Here is a 19,679-nt window from a genome sequence, read left to right as displayed (position 1 = left end):
GAATTATTAAGTATTTTTAATAATATTTTAATTATTAATAAATATCTATAATTTTTTAAATATTTTTCAATTTTACTTCATTTTGTATAACATAAGAAATAGAAATACAAACGTTAAATAAGGCTGAGCATGAAAAAAAGTAATGTGTCGTCAGAAGCAATATCATTATTGAATTCAATTTATCAATCAGAATTAATCATAGATGCTAGTTGCATCAATGAATTATTTTCCTATAGCTCACTACTTTGTAGATATTTACAAAAACGATTTGGTTCAGGTTATTGATTTGGCGGAAAATATATATGAACAGGTAGATACAATAAGAATGAATGTAGATGAATATTTTCATAATATTTATCTAGACGTTGAATCGAAGGCTAAATTTTATGATATAATACTAATTAAACCTAGTCTAGCACCTAGGCAATTATTGAGATGTAAAATAAATATTGGCTCAACTGAATAATATTATAAAATATCCATTTTCATCCCATTCTTAGATACCTTTTTATCGCAAATAAATGTACGGTTTTTAGATAAAAAACAAGTCTCAATCTTCAAGTTTTATTACCCAAAGATCCTTCTTCATTTTCTAATGCCACTATAGGTAAAATTAAATATTTAGCAAAATTTTATTCCTATTATATTGATACTGAAATAAATTTAATCAGTGAATTCGAATTGTAGTATAAATATTTACTACGTTTAGCTATTTTACCTGAGCATGCTATTGATGCGCTCAATCGGTGTAAAGAAACCTTGGCTCAATTTCCTAATATTTTGAAGTTGTTTTATATTTTTGTATGTTTGCCTATTACAACATGTACGAATGAAAGGACTTTTTCCAACTTGAGAAGATTGAAAACATATTTACGAAGGAAGTACTACTTCCGAATCTCGGCTAAATGGGTTAGCTCTGTTAAATATCCACAGAGATTTGGTTCCAATGACAAACGAAATTCTTGATGAATTGGCAACATTCCCACGAAAATTAAAAATCACATTATAATTATAGTATAATAAAAAATTTTGTATAATATTTATTTGATAAGAAGTTAAAAAAAACTTGATTTTTAAATTATTTTCTAGTCAATATTTTATACACACTACTATTAGTATTTTCAATTAAAAAATTATATTCTACTTATATTGTATGAGAATTTAAGCTAAGCCTAGTTTTTAAAGCAAATTTTATAAAAAAAATAACATTAAACTTTATTTCAACTTTACATTTAAAAAAACTTTAATAAATATAATATACCTAACTTAAAATCCCCCTACCCCATAAGAAAATCCTGGATACGCCACTGTGTGATACTAACAAAAATACTGGTAAATTTATGTGCACCTGATAGTCCGGGAAACAAAGAGGTATTGGAAATAATATTTTAATCAAATTTTTTGATCCCAAACCTAATATAATTGTAGAGAGATATAATTTTTATCAATATAATCAAAAAATGAGGAAAAATTAATAGACTATATATATAATCTTCGAAAATTACTAATGACTTGTGAATTTGGAGAATATTTGAATGCTGCTTTAAGAGATAAAAACATATTTGAACTAAAAAATCCTAAAATATTACGAAGATTATTATCCGAAGATGATTTAGATATAAATAAGGCTATTCAAATGGCTACTGCAGTAGAAAGAGCTATAAAGAATACAAAATGATGTATAAAATTGATCAGTTAGAAGAGGAACATGATAATATAAATATAATTTATAAAATTTACTAATGATAATGATAAACAATCATAATTATAATACGAGCTACAAAAAACCATATCCCTACCACTCCTGCTGCGGAAACCATAGAAAGGAAAATTGTCCTTTCAAGAATGCTACAAAATTGGGCACATTGCTCGAGTCTGTATAGTGAATTTTATTAATAATACAACAAATGAATATAGTCTAGAATTTTGGGTGGATATCGAAATAAACAACAGCGATATCAGAATGGAATTAGATACTGGAGCTGGGGTAAGCATAATAAACAAAATATTGGAATAATAAACTTTATCATCCTGGATTAATAAATTGTATGTTGAAACTTAAAAGCTATACAGTAATCAATATACAACTATTAGGTCAAACTCTAGTAAAAGTACAATATAAAGGACGAACATTAGAACTAACTCTCATGATTACAAAAGGATATACAAAAAATCTAATTGGAAAAAACTGGATAACTAAAATACTGAAATACCTGAAAGGATATACAAAATGAATTTCCTCAAATATTTACCAAAGATTTGGGCTGAAAGATTTTAAGGCACAAATATATATGAAAAACGAGAAACCAAATTTCTGTAAATCACAGTCCCGTTCCATTCGCATTAAAATAAAAAGTTAAAGAAGATTTAGACAGATTGCTAAAAATAAGAGCAATATAAAAAAATCATAAGGTGCTAAAATATCTTGGTGAAAATGAAATCAGGTTAAAGATAGAAAAATGTAAATTTTCAAATAAAATATCGAATACTTAGGACACAATATTTAAAAAAGTGATTACAACTACAGTAAAAAATATTGAGGCAGTAAAAAGCTCCAGAACCAACAAATTTAAAACAATTACAGTCATTTCTAGGGTCCACAACATACTATTCAAAATTTATTTCAAATTTTGCAGACAAAACCGAATCATTATACAAATTATTGGAAAATGGTAGTTGGACAAATGAATGCATAGACACGTATAAAAAAATAAAGCAAGAAATAAGTAGTACTCCAATATTACTCATTATACTGGCAACAGATGCATCAGCCATAGTAATTAGGGCAGTAATATCACATATAGAAGGAGGTAGGGAGGGACCAATTGTATTCGCCTCAAGAAAGCTAAATGCAGCCGAGAAAAATTATTACCAAATAGAAAGAGAAGCTCTTGCCAATCATATTTAGGTTTATAAAAATCAAAGAATTTATATATGGAAAAAAGTTCACATTACAAACAGACCACAAGCTTATTTCATCCAAGAAAGGATATACCAGCAACATCTACTGCGGAATAAAAAGATGGGCTTTATTATTAGCAGGTTACCAATATGAAATAGAATTCAAAAGTAGTCGTCAACTAGCAAATGCTGACATGCTATCTCGATTACTGTTACATGATTGTAATTTTATTTTAATGTTTAAGGCGTTATTTTATATTGTATTGTGTTATGATAATTGGATATTATACATATTCATTTTTGAGTTTTAACGTTAATTGTTTAAATAGGAAATTAAATTCGTATATATATATATATTAATTTTTACACACAAAATGATATATATACATCGTTTCTTAAATAAAATTACATATACATTTTTCTTAAACAAAACTTAATATACATTTTTTTTTAATAAAACGACATATACATTTTTTTTAATAAAACGACATAAAATAATAATCGTCACACTATCAAAATCGTTTTCAGATTGTCGACTCTAACCCCAACGTTATTGCAAGTTTCCCCTGCATCAATCACCTATACAGGGAACCACAATATCAAAAGAAGAAAGGAAGAACAAACACCTTTAAATGCAAGCGAAATTGAAAGAAATACAATGCAAGATTATTTACTCTCTAAATAGTATTGTTAAACGGCTCATTTTAAGCCTATTTTTTAAAACGGCTAACTCAATATTTTAACCAAAAGTATCACCTAAGCCTCGAGATTTCAATAATATATGTCTAGACCTTTGTTCCTTATATGAAAAAAAATCTTCAGGCTTGCGTAATATTTTCCTGGATGAAATACATGTTTTTGGGAATATAGCGAAAGATGAAAGGAAATTACAACAGAAAGAGTTTGTTTACTGTGGAGAACTAAAATGATAATATCACAACAACACCGACGTGTTAGACATGATACAACAAGGACATATTGGAATGGTATGTTTAGTATTCCAGGGTTATTCCAGGGTTAAACAACATGAATATTTAACATAATTAATCTCAAACAAGAGTGGAGTAAAGTAGAGGTCTTAAAAGAGCGGATTTTTATCCCGACACCCATTGTTTCGAATATTTAACTCACCTATATTTTTTTTCAAAAATTTACCCACTCACTTGCCCATTTATTTAAGTCAACCCAAGATATTTTTATAATTAATTGATTAGTTCATTTGGATCTTTATTTATTTTAATATATTTTTTTAAACTTTCAAAATATGCAATGTTATAAAATAAAATAAGTGAATTACTGCCTTACTTATTCCAGTAAGATATTTAGAAATTGCCCTTCCGCTTAAAAAAATGGAAATACTACCGATTTTCTGTACAAAATTAAACGCTTAATTTTTTACAATACGCCTTTGTTACATGGTTGGATTAGGTACAAATTTTAATCAAAATTTTTTTTAGTCCATAATTGGCATAATTTTCTTTCCATATTTTTAATTGCCGCCCATATTAAATAAAATAATTATCTTATAATAAGTCCGATATGATTGATATATATATTTAAATGAATATAATGATAATTTAGAGAAAAGCGATTAAACCTCAAGTGTGTTATTATTAGTTAAAACATATTAGAAAGAAGGAATGACAAACTAGACATGTTTTTTTAAAAAAAATAAAAATTTATTTAAAAAATGTAAAAATAATTATATACTATTTCTCAAAATTATTATTTATACATTTAAACGTTAAAATGCTAAAAAATTTAATGTGGTAAAAATTTTACAATTGTGGGGGATTTCCAATTGCGGGAGAAAAATGACTACGTGTAAACCTAAAAATCGAGAGAGTCTCCCGTTGATGAGGGGAGGCCTGGCAACCTTGGTTGGTGCTAATATTAAGAAAATACCCTCTTCCCTATATGATTTTTATTAAAAATTCTAATTTGCAAATCGTAGAAAAAGAGGATGAGATTAACTCACTTTTTGACCTTACCCTTTCTTGCCTATCTCTGGAATATAAAATATTAAAAATATTTCTTACATTTTATTAAATTTTTCCTCATATAAATCGGCCCGAGATTAATTCTCATATAACCCGGAATATCATAAATTTTGTTAGAAATTTAATTATGTGTCGTTTTGGGATATGGAATCCATAGTATTCTGAATTTCTTAATTTTAAATCATTTACTGACAGATTTTTAAATATAGACTTTTTTTGACTGGATTTATATTCCAGCATATGTAAAATATATAAATTTATTAAAAATATTAAATAAATAGGTACAAAGCGGAAGAGAGATAAGCTTGTATTTTAGATACCTGTATTTGCTGAACTGCCTAACTATTTGTCATGAAAAACGATCCCTTTCCCAAAAGAGATAACCATGTCACTGACCTTTTAACCACCAACTTCACACATATAAAATTTTGGAAGCTCATTAACAATCAATTTCATTAAAACCGAGGCTTATAGAAGGGATATAAAATAATTGACTAAAAATAGGGTAATATAGTTTTCCGTCATTTATAAATTAAGCTAGCCCCCAAATAAAACATTAAGTCAAGTCAAAATTTATCTTACAATTTAAAGCGATATTTAAAATTGGTTTAATTTTAATTTTTAAAGGGATTTTTTTTTATTGGTTAAATTTAAATAGTTTTCATGCAAATTAGGTGCAATAGTTTTATAGCTCTTAAATTTCTCTTAGACAATTTTTTAAAGTAGCTAGAAATATTAATTAAATATTTTAATTATTATAAATTACTACTGAATATTTTTATTTGAAATAATAATTTAAAGGTCAATTTCTACTCATTACAATTCATCTATATGATATTTACAAGAAAGAAAGAAAGAAAGAAAGAAAGAAAGAAAGAAAGAAAGAAAGATAATATATAGAAAATATAATTTTAATCAAGACAAAATTAGGCAAAATCTACATAATAATATCAAAACAATATCATTACAGAAATACTATTAAACAATTTTTGTGTATTTTTTAATTTATATTAAAAATCTAATAAAAACGGATATAAATTAAAAGTATTTCAACAGTTCTACGGAAAATTGTGTGAAATTCACAGCGTGGGTAACTATATATATTGGAATATATTTCTAATCAAATCAGATTTTTTAGATTTATCGCTCTCAATAAATGATTCTAAAATGGGAGAAGTGAATCCCGACCCAATAAATTCCATATCAATACGACCTATGTCTAACACTAATATTACAATGATGAATACAAAACAAATATTTTTTGCATAATTTTTTAAAAATTATTTTTGCATTATCTTTTAAAATTTAATAGTATTTTTGTAATGATATTGCTTTGATATTATTATGTAGATTTTGCTCAATTTTGTCTTGATTAAAATTATATTTTCTATATATTAAAAAAGTGTGTATAAAGATTTGTAAATGTCATATAGATGAATTGTAATGAGTAGAAATTGACCTTTAAATTGTTATTTCAAATAAAAATATTCAGTAGTAATTTATAATAATTAAAATATTTAATTAATATTTCTAGCTACTTAAAAAGATTGTCTAAGAAAAAATTTAAGAGCTATTAAACTACTGCACCTAATATGCATGAGAACTATTTAAATTTTAACCAATAAAAAAAAATCCCTTTAAAAATTAAAATTAAACCAATTTTAAATATCGCTTTAAATTGTAAGATAAATTTTGGCTTCACTAAATGTTTTATTTGGGGGTTAGCTTAATATATAAATGACGGAAAACTATATTACCCTATCTTTAGCCAATTATTTTATATTTCTATGAGCTTCGGTTTAATGAAATTGATGGTTGATGAGCTTCCAAGATTATATATGTGTGAAGTTGGTGGTTAAAAGGTCAGTGACATGGTTATCTCTTTTGGGAAAGAGATCGTTTTTCGCGACAAATAGAGTTAGGCAGTTCATCAAATACAGGTATCCAAAATACAAGCTTATCTCTCTTGTATCTATTTATTTAATATTTTTAATAAATTTATATTTGTGTCAAATATTTTATTTTCAACAAAATTTCACATCTTTTTTCCTTGACAAAATATTCTGATACTTTTGATATTTTTGTTTAAAAAAATTCAGTATTCACTTTTAACAATTTTTTTTTTCATGTTATTATAATTTTTATTGGAATTAAAATAATTTCTGTAAGTTAACGATATATCCCTAATTTTTTCTATTTATTATTGTTATTGGCATTTCAAATGATCATAAATTATATCCTAAATATTATAGAAAGCAAAAACTAATAGACGAAGGACTTAAAGCGACACACTTGACCAAGAAATTTTTTTACATCAATTCATCATTTTTTTATATATTTATTGCTAACAAATTATTAAGGCAAACGGTTTATTTAACAAATGAATGAATTTTTTGCTTTGTTTATAAGGTCATTCTTATGTCTAAAAAAAATTGTCACGTCAACAAGAGAAAAACCTTGAAAATTTGAAATTTATTTTAATTAGTAATTATAAAAGAATTTTTAAAAATGTTATAAAATATATTTTTTTAAAAGGATAACATATCTGTATTCAATTTGTATAAAATTTAAATATAATATAAATTGATATTTTTTTAAGTTTTTTTGTGCCTTGATATCATACTTTAACATTTATGAAATATTAAATTTTATCAAATATATAATCATGAAAGTTTATATAAGCTTAATTTATCTATTTTATTTAATCCTTATCCAATACACTCCTCAGGAAGCCATCTCACCTTGTAATGCTATTCAATTTTTTAATATGATTACAAGATGTTTTTTTATTTTTATTTGTCGCTACATCAGTAGAAATATTTTTGAACAAAGGCGCCATTCGTGGCAAAATTCCTCTGGGCGTTGGAAAAGAATATGTTTTTCCCATAAGATTGGATGATAATCATTGGTCAGATAATATAACCATAGGAATGCAAACTTACGAATATGGTCAATTACAATTCCATGTACTCAAAGTTAATTCTAGCTTTAATGAAGGAATTGAAAGCCGGCAAGCGAAAAGCTTAGAAAATATCAGACTCTCTTTATACGAAGGCAATGTTTCAGTTTTAGAAAACAATGTCAGAAATAATTATCCCGTTTCTTTGATATTTAAAAATGGGCGTTTGGTAAGATTTTATTTATACATGTATTGATACCTATCGCCACCACATAATTTATATTTTCTACCTTTCAGAGTGTTATATGGTGAAATATTATGACACTATATAATCATAATATTAATGGCAGTCATACCTAATATACTGGACTTTACAATTTTTAATCAAAAATATAGTTTTTAAAAATTTTATATAGGTTATTTATTATTAAAATTAACTGATAGATTATTTAAATTTTCAAACATGAAAATCATTAAAAATCAGTTTTATAAAAATATTAATATTTGAAGGATACAATATTTTCAATAGGCGAATTTCATTTTGAAGTATATCCTATATGGAATGAGACTGCGACTGCCAACTATACCAAACTGGTAACTTATCCTCACAGATTTATAAAATATAAATTAGTAAATTCATCCGAAATAAAAGGAGTAGACATGTCGACAACTTTCCAAAAAGGTTCAAATTCATTCATATTTCTAATTATTATGTTTAGAACTTTTTAAAATGAAATTAACATCGTATTTAGTGTTATTAAAAATCCCGTGGGTCGATTCTTAAAAACGGCCCGATTAAGATTTGAGCCAAAATAATATTATGTAAGCTTAAAGATTTTGATTATAGCAGAAAGATTTGGACCTCTATTTGCCAAATCTTGAGGCCTACATAATATTATTTTGGCGAAAATCTTAATTGGGCCGTTTTAAAAATCGGTAAAAATTGAGGTTTTTAACAATACTAATCATATATAATAAAAAGTAATTTTATGACCACCTCTATTAACTATCTCGTTATCTTGATTTCCCTATCAAGGTCCAATTAAAAATATTAACAAAATAATTTTTCATGTCGATCATAAAGTATGTTATAATAGATAGAAAAGATTTCTGCTAAATGTTAGTAATAATTTTTTATGCGATATTCTTTTGGGTATTTAACTGACATGCATAATAATAATAATATTTATTATCATCGCCCAATTGGCAGATTTTTCTTTATGCTAAAATTTAGTTCTATTTAATTGGTAAATGAGGAGAAAAGGCAATTAGTATATAATTCATGGAACTTTTTATATTGAAAAAAAATTAGACAATTTTCCTGATATTTTATCAAAATCATTTGGTGCCATCTATAACATTTGGTCGAGCTGTAATGTATAATAAAAATATAGGGTTTGCTACATTTTCATATTAAGAAGTTAAAGCTCTACATAAGGGATACAATTAGCATATAATTTCCCTCTTCAAAGGAATATGTTGTATTTATTTCTTTGTTTTAATTTCAAACTCAGAAATTGAATCCATTTAAGTGCTTTCAGTGGATTCGATTCTATGTTCTATGTTAATTAAACTGACCGTAACTCAGTGGTTCTTATAACGGGGGGGGGGGGGTACAAAATGACTGCTTCATAATATTTGCATATGATATATACCTTGGTAGACTTCAATAAGAAAAAATTCCTACAAAAAAATATATTTTTTATCATTTCAATTTTATTTTCATTAATTGTTTTACCACATAAGCAATATTGGTTATCAAAAAATTATTATATAGAACTGACAAATTTAATAACATGGGATCTAATAGAAGGAGGGAATTCTCATTTTCTTTCAATTTTAAACAATGCCAAAAACATTCACCAAAAATAAGTTTTTTAAAATAAATATCTCTTTCAAAGTAAAAGGGATGATAGATAGACTGATCATGGGAAAAACCATCATATCTCTTAACTTTGAAGAGGTTTAGAAAAAATGTACATTCTTCTAATGGCTATACCATTGAAGAGTAAAAATCAAACTGATTAAATCTCGACTCTGAATGAAAAATTTCTAAATATTTCAAAAAGTTGAAGAAGACCATTTTCTTTTCCTACAATTTTAATTTCACTTAGCCATTTCATTCCATTTTTAAAAAATATTTATATATTAATATATATTTATTCTATTTTAAGCGTACGTTTGAACTAAAAGTTTGGACCAATCCCAAACCTAAATATACTAATTTGTATGAAATATATTAGCCAAAACTAAAAAAAATATTATAATATAAAATTGAAAAATTATATTTATCAATTTTTCTAGTTAAAATTTGTAGCTATATTTTATTTTAAATTGTGCAAAAAAGACGATTTTTTATTATATCTTTGAGTATTTAATTTAAAAGGAGGAGAGGGTGAGCAAATTAATACTATCGAACATATTTTTAGGGTGTTATTTTAAATCAGCGTTTTTGTTTCTTGTGCTCACGGAGGGGGGGGGGCTTAGGAGCCATTGAAGTAACTTATAGGTTCTCGGCGGTAGTCATTTGACTTCCGCTCCCCCCAAAATATTCGTTCCCCGCTGACTCCCTAATTTATAATTATAACCCTGGTTCAAGAAGAAATGACATCACCACAAAAATTAAACATAAGATAGAAATATCTTATTATTATATTGGTCACTCCACAAACTTTTTACTCATTTTGAGAATTTTCATTTTTAATTTACTTCTACGTTTCTCAAATATTTTACCATGATTAGTGTCGAGTTTCACTCAAACAGGGCATGCATTTTTTTTCTCTTTAGCTTTCACCTTTTCTGGTGGTAAGCTCCTTCAACATCTCTCTCCACTTTATGTTATTCATAAAATCTCTTTTATCTAATTTATACTTCTTTATATTGGCTCTAACTTTATGGCCCCATTGAAGTTTTGGCCTTCCTCTTTTACGTTTGCCCATCACTTCCAAACTCTCAACCTTATTTCCTATGTAGTTCATAGGCCTTCTCATTGTGTGCCCATACCACCTAAGTCTGTTTACCATTAACTTAGTCTTAATGGGCGCTACCTTTAAACTACTTAGTATTCTTGTACTGCTCACTTTATCCTTTCTTGTTACCCCAACAATCATCAGCATTCTCAACTCCAAAGTTTGTAGACTTAACTCATCTGATTCCTTGGTTGGTCATGTTTCCGAACTATATAGAATAGCTGGTTGTACTATGGAACTGTAAATTTTTCCCTTTAATTTGTGTGGGATTCTTTTGTCAAATAGCACTCCAGATAAAGATCTCCTTTAACCACCCTTGATTAATTTTACTCTTTATCTCTTTTTCTATTGTGCCGTTTGTTTGTATAGTGGAGCCCAAATATTTGCAGCTTCAATTGTCGATATCTGCCATTCATTTATATCAATACTCTCTGTTTCATCTCCTCCTATCACCATATACTCCGTCTTTTCTCTATTTACTTTAGTCCGTGCTTTTCTAGGATATTTATCCAACTCACTAATCTTTCTTTCATTTCATCTTTGGATTCGGCAAGTATTACAATATTATCTGCAAATATCATACCACGGGACTGTTTTAGGTATAGACTGTCTAATACATCTATTACTGTAATGAAGAGAAGTGGGCTAAGAGCCCCTTGATGAACTCCTTCGGCTATTGTGAAGTCTACTAAGTATGTGTTGTGCTACGGACCATTGTTATATGGCCTATATACATATCCTGTATTATTCTTATATTTTTCGGGAACCTTTTTGTGGCGTACACCAGATAAGTTTTCATGGGATACTATCGAAGGCCTTTTCTAGATCGAGAAAACCATGTGTAGCTTTTTGTTCTTTTCCCTGTATTTTTCACTCATTTGCCTAATTGCGTGGATAGCATCAGATGTTGATCACTTCCAGGCATAAATCCAAATTGGGTCTCTCCTATTTCGATTATGTCTCTTAATCTTCTTTCTATTATTCTTTCGTATAGTTTTAGACAGTGTGACATTAGTTTTATGCCCCTGTTTTGAAAATTGTATGTGTTATATATGTCTTTTTATTTTAGTCAGCGTATAAAAATTTATAATATTTTATTGAGTCATCGTCGTTAAATTTATAATATTTTATTGAGTTATCGTCATAAAATTAATATTATTTTATTGAGTCAACGTCGTAAAATTAATATTATTTTCGTGAGTCATAATTATAATAAAAAATATATTTTTTATTAGATTATTAATAAATTTGTATTTATTTGTAAAAATTTAAAAAATATAAAAATCCTTTAAAAAGGGAAAAATCATGCATTAAATTTATTATTAGATTTTTTTTTATATATAATTGATTGATTAATTCTTTTTAGTAATTTTTGTTGAATTGATTAATTTTTGGTTTCCGCATTAATAGATTATTATATATTTAAATTTGTGTGAATATTAATAAAGTAAAATAAAGAGTCGAAATCGTGTATAGCAAAAAAAATAAATCGTGTGTAATAACTATAAAAGTATGGATCCCCTTTATTTTTGAAGATAGGAACTAGATAGCTCTGCCTCCATTTTTGAGGAACCTCTTCATTTCCAAGTATTTTATTATATAGATTTGTGAGGAAATGTATTCCATCATCTCTTAGTGCTTTAAGGCTTTCTATTGGAATATCATCTGGACCCCTAGCTTTGTTGTTTTTCGTATGCTTGAGGCATGTGATTATTTCTTGTTCTGTTATAGGTAGTACAAGGTTTTGACATGGTGAGTGTTCGTCTAGATGTAGTATGAGGGAATTAAAGTTTAGAAGCTCCTGAAAATATTCTTTCCATCTAAAGGAAAAGGAAAACAGGGCATAAATATTAAGAATAAAAGTTATTTAAAGAGCACATCTAAAAATCTGTATACACTCTTTACACACAATAATAAAACCTACTTATCTCAAATGTAAAAAACATTTTTTATTGATGAAAATTATTTTCTAAAATTATGAACTTAAAAACCTTAATATAAAAAGGTTAATCTTTAAAAATCAGTATTATATTTCATTTTTTAGGCCACCTTCGTGCTCCCATGATATTGTTGTTGAGAGTTATTATAATTTGCATATAATACTTAACATATAAAAAATATGCCCACGCATATTATATAAAAATATCTAGATGATCAAGGCAAATCTTCATCCAAATTATTGGGAGAAGATAACATTGATATTTTGCACAAATCATATGTGATTGAAGGAGCATTATTTATAGATGAACATGATAGCAATAATATAACCGAGGAGATGATCATTCTGATTGGGGAAAAAGTTAAACGTTAATTTGTATTTAATATAGATAAATGAATATCAATTAATCGGTTGTCGCTTTAAAATTATTCTAATAAATATTGTTCATTGTTAAAATCTGCTTATTAATTTCATAGCTCTCCAAAATATTTGAAGTTTTATTATTTCGTATTAACATCCGATTCAAGTTGGTTGCTTGGTTTCCATATCCAGTATTAATTTATAAATATTATAACTTGATTAAATGATTGATTAATAGAAAGATTTGGTTATTGATGAGAATATGGTACAGAATCAACGAAACTTGGAAAAATACATATCTACCCACCCCTTAAGACATACATACGATGTGGGCATGTTGATTTCTAGGTATATAATCTCTATATTTTTCTATTCATATAGTATATTATTTATAATAGAATAAAAATAAAATAAATATATACATTTCTAGACCTGTGCGCCGATGTCTCAATAGACGGCGGCGTTATTTTTTAATTTTTTATCGGCGTTCGGCGCACTTACTAAATTGTTGACAGAGGCAGCTCGATATTATTTTTAAAATATTTTTAATGATTTTAATTTATAAATCAATGTATTTTTTTTAATAAATTTAATTAAAATATTATATTTTTTATAATTTATTTGGGCGCTCTTTTCTAACATATTGTTAACATAGTTTAATTTATTTCTTAAATTATTTCCTGTCTCACTCCAATTTAAATTTATGTATTTTCTCATTCTCAGAAATTGACTAAAGAAATGAATTTTTACTCAGATCAGAGTCACATAAACAACACATATTAATATTCTATTGATTTTTATTATAACAAATAAAATATAAATTTGGAATCCTAGTATAATATAAAGTACGAAATATAATAAATCAGAATTCAGATTTAGAAAAATTATAATTGTCATGAATAAATAGTATTTTATCAAGATTAGTGGGACATAAAGAAGTCCTTGTTGCATTGAGTATTAATCCAGCAATGGAAAAATTTTCCGCTGGGTGTACTGGTTGCAGGTATACAAAAATCATTCCTAGCTAAATTAGCAAGCCTAGGAAGTTCCAGTCGCTTTCTCTTCCAAAAGATTAATGCATCCTCTTCTGGGATATTATGTTGGCTGAGCAAAATATGGCATTCTTGTTCTATACTAATATTGTTATAATCGTTGTTTGGAAGGGAATGTTTATGAGCTATTTTAGCTATATAAGAACTGGCTATTTGCTCATTATCTTCATATTGAATTTCATTCTGTACACTTCTATCATGCTCTAAAAATTTAAATGTTTAATTAAAAATTGGATTCGTAGAATTTGAATTTAAATATTATGAAACAATTTAAGATTTTGAAATCAGGGATCAAGTTGAGTCGCTAATATCGAATATTTAAAATATAATTTTAATAAAAATATAAAATAACTTGTAGTTTAGTAATGGGAAACTTTTGGTCAAACTTTTTTTTCATATTTTCTTTTAAGCAAATAATATCTGAAATGGGTTTCTATTTCACTACAAAGTAATAACCCTAAGTTTATTGTCGATCACTTTTGAGAGGAAAAATCCACCGACTCTCGGAATGGATTTAATACTGCGTAAATTTCATCAAACATATTCATTCAATTATTAAAGAGTCTTAAAGATTCTTTTCCAATATTATTTAGAACATTATTTATAGGAATTTTGTTTACATTGGGAACTTCTAGCATAATTAATATGCTGTGCCAACGGGTAGGGCAATTTAATTTTAAAGTTTTTGTATTAATTATATTGGTTTGTGCAATGCCTTTTCTATTATCTTATTCATCAGACATATCAAAATAGTCATCAAGGTATGTATCAGAATCATCAATATCCAAGTATCTGTCTCATAAATTGACTGCAGACATTTACGATGCTCATTCACAATTTCACATTCCAAATCAGCTACTCGATATCTGAGGGCTGAAATAATTTCTCTATATTTTTTAATGAGAATATCAATTCTGGCAACTTTTTTTATGCCATCAACTGTATCCAAATTAGTCCATGCCCTAAGCATAAATGATGCTTCTAATCCTCCAATCTGACTCTTCTTTTGACATTGGCCCCAGCATCAGTTACCATTTGTATTATTTTGGCCCTTAAATCGAACTACTCTTTAATATTATCAATCTCAGATATGGTTTCCCTAGTATGCTTTTGAGTCACATTTCTAGTTGCCAGGATAAAATATTTTAATCAGAATTTTCATCTAAATGATGAAGACTAAATATGATATAATTTCAACGCTTGAAATGATCGGTTCATAAATCAAAAGTGATAGAACAGAATTTTGGTACAAAATCAATCAGATTTAAGACATGTGCTTTTATAGATAAAGAAACATAATCTAGCGCACTCCGATAATGTTTGTCCTATTAGAAAATTCAGATGAGGAATCAATTATCTTATATTTCTATTTTTTTAGGAAATTTATTTTTTAATAAACATTTTATTTAAATTTTAAACCTTTAGAAAATCTGTCATTCCCTTATTGTTTATAGAATCAAATGGAATTAAATCTAAGCAGCACATCAAAACATGCCCTGTTAGATTTCATATTTATTTTATACATTAAAAAGATTAAAAAACATCAAAATAATTAGAGCTGGAATGAAACAAATAAGAAATTTGATTTAGTTTTGAACTTTCATAAAGTTTTACATAATTAATTTAATAAATTATATATTAGGATTATTCATTAAAAAGATCTCAAAATAGAGCTGACAATAAACAAACTAAAAATTTAGTTGTTTTAAACTTTAAAAATTAATTTAACAAACAAGTTAAAAATTTAAATAAATAATAATAAACAATAATATACTAAACAGAGCCATTTTTATCTTTTATATTGTTGCTACATCTTGGTGTTGGCTTTAAAAACATTTTTAGACTTTGGGATTTATTATTATTAATTTTTTTTGATATTTCATGAACATTAACTAAATGCCGAGAAAGGTTACTTGTACTTATATTTTTACAAAAACATTTTATTTCATTACTAAAATATAAATTATATATATAAATATATAAGTCTAAAATTAAAATAAATTACTTGAAAATGGATTATGCTTATCCAAATCTTCCTCTTCCCCAATTTTAAGCAAGGTTCACAATAAATATAATCAGGCATTATTGTGCTTTTCTTATTTTCATTCTTCAAAATAAGATTTCCAAAGTAACTCCATACATAACTTGATTTATGATTAGTAGAGAGAGTTATTATTTCATAATTAAATATAGAGTAGTTTAAAACATGCAAGTCCATAAAAATATATGTATTGTTTGTAGAAATGAAATGATGTAGGAATGAATGTAAATGATATATACTATTCTATTTTATATAGCTATAGAATACAATTCATTTTCATTTTATTAAATTCAAATTTAAATTATAATAATAATAATAATTTAATATATAAATATTGTTAAACGGCTTCTAATACACGCCGCGCCACCGTCATTAAAAAAAATCGGTGACGAGCCGGCTTACGCCGATAATTTTAATCGGCGGCTGTTCCGGCGTGAATAAAATGCCGGCGGCGCAAAGGTCTATACATTTCTAATTTGTAGATTTCAAAAATGTAATAATCTTTTTTATTCATTGCAATCAATTATCCTATAGCCGGGCTATTGAAAGCATTAACAAAGGATATGTCGTAGGTAATATTTTAAATAAATTATAAAATAATTTGTTTTCTAAGGTTGGGCTAATGTAGGAACCATGTGCAGAAGGAATCAGAGTGCTTTAGTTGCTTGGTACAAGCCAACAAGTGTAGCCTATTTTCTGTCTCACGAATTAGCTCATTTGTAAATATAATTAAAATCTATTATAAAATTGGTAAGAGATTAAAATCTTTTCAAAATTCATTAGATTAAATTCATATCACGACAGTGAGCAAGAATGCGATAAAGGTTCCCAATTAGAAGATCAACCTTATATTGATTCCAAGAATGTGATTCATTGGTCTAACTGTACTATAAAAGTTATATCTGATTGGATCAAGTTACGCAAGATCAAAACATAATATACTAAGTTGTGGATAGTTAGACATTATTGTGAATTTATATAATATAAGGCTTAAGGTCGGACAGTGTCTGACTACAAATTTATCTAAACTACAGTTAATTTTTTAGCTATCTTAACTATATTTCTCTAAGTGTAGGTACATATTTTTCAAGTAGCTTGTAAAATTTATTGATGTTAAATGGTAACATATATTCCATACTCCATATTTAAATATTTTTTATAAATTTAATATTTATTATTTAATTAAAAACGTCTTATTTTATTTCTTCTTCTAAAATGATAAAATAATTTTTATCAAAAATTTGACAAATATTCTATCTGCAAATTAAGTTTATTGGGCTCTAATTAAAGAAAACACAATATTATAAAATTAACTTATTAATAGTGATGAAAGCCACCTCACTACATAAAATATTGTTTAAGCAAAAGGTGCTTGAACTCGAAGTAGGGAAGAAGTTTTATTACGATATAATGTTGTTAAGTTTTTCAGAACCTGTAAGCAGATTATTTGGATTGTATACTTTTATTGATTTAAATCATTAAAAATTTGTGGAAGAAAATTTAAAAATTTTTTAATTTTATCTTAAGTGTAAATATTGCTAACGCTACCTGACCTCTTAGATTTTAACAATAAAAATGTTCTGATTCGTATGAGCTATAACAACTATAATTTTTTTTAAAAATCATATTCAGCCAGATACATTTTTAATTATTGTCATCCTTGAACGTATATTATTGTGTATAATATGAAAATTTTTCGATCCAAATTATATTTTTTGTTTTTGATTTCATAATAATATATAATTAATCTAGGGCTGGAAAATTGGATTGTCTCTTGTTTAAAAATCACACTAAACAATTACCGGCAAAAGATTTATATTTATAGAGATTGAACATATTATTTTTGACATTTTATTATTAATATGTAAATATAATTAAACTAATATATCTTACTATACAATTTTTTTTTGTGTGAGTGATTTAAAAAATAAATTTCTCTGTACGCATAGATGATCAAAACAAAATATAAATTACATTTCAATATAATTTAAAATAATCATATACATATGAGACTTTCAGAAATACCATTTGCACGACCCGACTCGGATTTTTTTAAAAAAGCTTTACCGCCCCGCCGGGTCTTATATTTTTAGGGCATTCTCAGATAATTTAAAAAAATTAATTTTCAGGCCCGGCCCGGATTGTTTTAAAATACATATTATTTATTTTTAATTTTCATAGCTAATAATGGCGATTTAAAATATTTGGTTTTAAAATATACGGCCTGGCCCAGGTATTTAAAAAAAGATATTTAGGCCCCGTCTGTGTATATTTAAAGAATTAAAATACAACTCGGCCCATGTACCCGGGCCGAGCTTAAGCCTGGGCTCGCAAGTCTCTGATATACATTATTTGATCAAAATTGTAAAAGAATTAGTCTTCAATAGTAATATTTTTTGTTTGTTATTTGAGGCCTACTCTGGTGATATATCTTATTACCAGCGATATTAATATAAGCTTGACTCACTCTTATAACCAAAACAGATTATTCACTATTCGAATCGAATAAATAAATGTTTTAAATATTCGAAAGGATTTAAAATTATTTGTAGTATTTAAATTTATTTGATCTTGAAATTATTTGTTTAATATTCTAATTATATATGTTTGACATTATTGAGTAGTTGCACGTCAGACAGGCTTTGTTGTTTATGTACTAAACACGTTGTTTATTTATTATATGCGATATAAGATGATAAGCTATACTACAAATTGTATAGTGGCTTCGTATCCAGCAAGACCAGTTTTTTCTGAAACCAACTTTGTGGATCTGTACTATGGGGTATGATATATAGAATAGGAAGCGATCCTGTGATTCCGTCTTTAGTATTATAAAAATAAGTATTGCATTATAATAAAATTTGGTTGTTGAGCAAAAATTGGTTTTTCTTTAGCAAATGATCAAAGTGGAATTATCACTAACCAAAATTATTTCCAAGTATTTAACTTGTTCCTTGTGGAACTTTATTTTTTTAAATTTATATCAACATTAATTATATTTTTTTTAATTTAGTTTTCACTTTTGATATTTCAAAATATTTAATTTTCGAATCGAATGATGGTTTTATTATTCGTACGTTGGTGCAACCCTTATACTATATCTTATCTACAATAAGGTTTAATAGTAAAAGAGACCGGGGCGAACCCTGGATAAAACAAAAAATCCGAGGCAAGACAAAACAGAAAATAATATACTGCATTATATTTAAAAATATCAAAATTTAGAATGAAATCGATAATCATGATAAGTGTATGATAAAAATGGTATTTCTATATCAAATTCAGAATCTTTAAATTTTATTGTAATATATATTTTTCTATATTAATTCTATATTAAAGTCAGGGATTTAATAACCATAACAATAAATCGCCTAAATCTTATTAAGTTTTTAAAGACGAGTCTATTCTAAAATAAAATTTCATGACTTTTGGAAATTTATGAATTCTGAATATTAAAAAATTAACTTGCCTAAAAATATAATTTCTTATTAAAATTCAGTATCAATAAAACTTAAGCA

General features: G+C 26.4%; 1 protein-coding gene across 4 annotated transcripts; it reads left to right on the top strand.

The window, feature by feature from the left end:
• Positions 1-7,438: 7,438 nt before the first annotated feature.
• LOC135923124 (uncharacterized) lies at positions 7,439-18,109 on the top strand. 4 transcript variants are annotated; one of them, XM_065457707.1, is made up of 11 exons: positions 7,501-7,572; positions 7,630-7,645; positions 7,713-8,029; positions 8,311-8,482; positions 12,920-13,068; positions 13,185-13,259; positions 13,307-13,416; positions 16,696-16,733; positions 16,775-16,880; positions 16,945-17,076; positions 17,914-18,109. In XM_065457707.1, the coding sequence occupies exons 1-11, from the start codon at positions 7,567-7,569 to the stop codon at positions 17,984-17,986; spliced, it is 1,194 nt and encodes a 397-aa protein (XP_065313779.1). In that variant the 5' UTR covers positions 7,501-7,566; the 3' UTR covers positions 17,987-18,109. The 4 variants fall into 4 exon arrangements, with proteins under 4 accessions (XP_065313781.1, XP_065313778.1, XP_065313779.1 ...); XM_065457706.1 differs by having other exon boundaries at positions 7,450-7,645; XM_065457708.1 differs by having other exon boundaries at positions 7,509-7,645; positions 7,716-8,029.
• The last annotated feature ends 1,570 nt before the right edge of the window (positions 18,110-19,679 follow it).

Source organism: Gordionus sp. m RMFG-2023, chromosome 2 (assembly GCF_954871325.1).
Source record: "Gordionus sp. m RMFG-2023 chromosome 2, tfGorSpeb1-WG-v2, whole genome shotgun sequence".
Taxonomy (NCBI): Eukaryota; Metazoa; Nematomorpha; class Gordioida; order Chordodea; family Parachordodidae; genus Gordionus; species Gordionus sp. m RMFG-2023.
Note: the sequence above shows the minus strand (reverse complement) of the source record. Positions and strands in the feature narration are given on the sequence as shown.

Coding starts and splice junctions, on each gene's coding strand:
- LOC135923124 (XM_065457706.1), top strand. CDS start 7,567: ATGAAAGTTTATATAAGCTTAATTTATCTATTTTATTTAATCCTTATC. Junction 16,734..16,774: donor TAACAAAGGATATGTCGTAG/GTAATATTTTAA, acceptor TTGTTTTCTAAG/GTTGGGCTAATGTAGGAACC. Junction 17,077..17,913: donor GTTATATCTGATTGGATCAA/GTTACGCAAGAT, acceptor TAATTAATCTAG/GGCTGGAAAATTGGATTGTC.